At 50.3% G+C, this 1,998-nt stretch overlaps 1 protein-coding gene across 1 annotated transcript in view; it reads left to right on the top strand.

Moving 5' to 3' along the window:
• The window catches only part of itpr3 (inositol 1,4,5-trisphosphate receptor, type 3), a 75,904-nt gene that overhangs the window by 12,556 nt on the left and 61,350 nt on the right, over nucleotides 1–1,998 (top strand). The window contains exon 2 of the mRNA XM_015394543.1: nucleotides 1,834–1,904. Coding sequence (XP_015250029.1) covers nucleotides 1,834–1,904 — 71 coding nt within the window. The remainder of the gene's footprint in view (nucleotides 1–1,833; nucleotides 1,905–1,998) is intronic.

Below are 1,998 nucleotides of genomic sequence, written 5' to 3'. Positions count from 1 at the left end.
TCCAGCCTAGCAGCAGAAGGTCCATGGTTAGCGGAGCGGCTCTAGAAAGGCATCTCTATAAATAGTACCAGTTTAACCACAGCTTCCATCAGACGGCCTCAGAGCACCTTCCTGTGCTCAGACGACGGAACCGCCTTCAGTTTCAGTTCTCACATCCGGAGCTGATCACATGACAGAGGCTGGGTTCTGTCATGTCATCAGCTCGCTGCTGATTGGCTGAAAACATGTCTCCTCCCACTTTAAATGACGGGTCCTCCTGACGAAGCCAGGCTGCTTCAATTGGTTTCTATGGCAACCTTTGGTCACTAAAACGTTCCAGTCACATGCCTCGTTGTCCATCTTCATCCTGACTTTAGAAAGTCTCACTGACAGAAAGGCAGAAGGTTAGCCATGTTCTCCAGAACCTTCCCTGCTGCCATGGCGACGGCCTCAAGTTTTCTCCACAACCTTCCCTGCTGCCATGGCGACGGCCTCCTGGTTTCTCCAGAACCTTCCCTGCTGCCGTGGCGACGGCCTCCTAGTTTCTCCAGAACCTTCCCTGCTGCCATGGCGACGGCCTCCTGGTTTCTCCAGAACCTTCCCCGCTGCCGTGGCGACGGCCTCAAGTTTTCTCCAGAACCTTCCCTGCTGCCGTGGCGACGGCCTCCTAGTTTCTCCAGAACCTTCCCTGCTGCCGTGGCGACGGCCTCCTAGTTTCTCCAGAACCTTCCCTGCTGTCATGGCGACGGCCTTCCATTTTTTCCAGAACCTTCCCTCATGGTGACTTTGGTCTTCTGCCCATCGGACCTGTGTGTGGCCATTAAGCAGAAGGTTGTGGGCTTGAATCCCATCATGGCGTCTTTCTGCATGTTCTTCCTGAGCAGGTCTGGGTTCTCTCTGGGTACCCTGGCTTCCTGCCACGTCCGTAAAGATGGCTTTAGGTTACCATGGAGATAACATTTGTTCCAGTATTATAGAAAATTTAAAAATGTAACTTTGAAACAATAAAAAAAAAAATGTTGAGTAATTTGTGCGCATGCAGAGATTGAGTCTAAATTAATCTACCTTTTTATATTTTAAAATATAATGTTTTTAAGGTGTTTAACTAAACTCTGGGGGGGGGGGGTTCTATGCTTCTTGGTGGAACAGCATTTCTATTGGTCTGTGAGTGGCCAATCAAATGCTGTTGCTAAGGGCAACACAGAGCAGACTCTTTCCGATTGGCTCAGCACAGAGAGACTGAAATCAGTAAAACTGGAATTTAAAAAAGGTTGACCCTTGTTCTCCTGGCTGTTTGGGGTCTGCAGGCTAAAGGTCTGGTTATCATCCAGCAGCGTGTCGCAGATATTTTTGATTTATGCCCAATATTGAAGCGTGGTCTGCGCTGTTATTCCACGCCACAACGCCAGAGGGCCAATCAGGAACCAGCTGTGGGTCTAGATAAGGCCGATGAGGAAGTGGGGGCAAGTTTGTACGACAACGGAGGGACATGAGGGCCAAAAAGAGCGGGGATCCAGGTGGGAAAAGGGTCCCAGCGTTCTCGCTCACCTCGCTCTGCTAGCTGCTCCATCTTCACCAGTCGATTTCCACAATGGCGGTCAGACAAACAAGCCAGTAAAGAACCAAACAGGAAATATGCATAGTGTACAGCGGATGGAGATTTGACCAATCAGAGGCCTCCTGTCTGCGCTCACCTACAATTCTGGAGAGGAGCAGCAGAGTGTCTGGGGAAGGGGGCGGGGCATATCTGTGTTCACTGCGACCCACGCAGACGGCCTGGTTACAGCAGCCTCATGGTTTTGTGGTCTGGCCAGTAGAAACAGTGACTGACCTTTGCTGGTCTCCTCTCTGCAGGTTGGTGGATGACCGCTGCGTGGTGGAACCAGCTGCTGGGGATTTGGAGAATCCTCCCAAGAAGTTCAGAGGTAACTTTGTCAATAATTCAGTTTATTTCTATAGCTCCAATTCACATCATGTCATCTCAGGTCACTTTATAGATCCAGATCAACCAGATCATCC

This window comes from Cyprinodon variegatus, unplaced genomic scaffold (assembly GCF_000732505.1).
Source record: "Cyprinodon variegatus isolate N-32 unplaced genomic scaffold, C_variegatus-1.0 Scaffold692, whole genome shotgun sequence".
Taxonomy (NCBI): Eukaryota; Metazoa; Chordata; class Actinopteri; order Cyprinodontiformes; family Cyprinodontidae; genus Cyprinodon; species Cyprinodon variegatus.
Note: the sequence above shows the minus strand (reverse complement) of the source record. Positions and strands in the feature narration are given on the sequence as shown.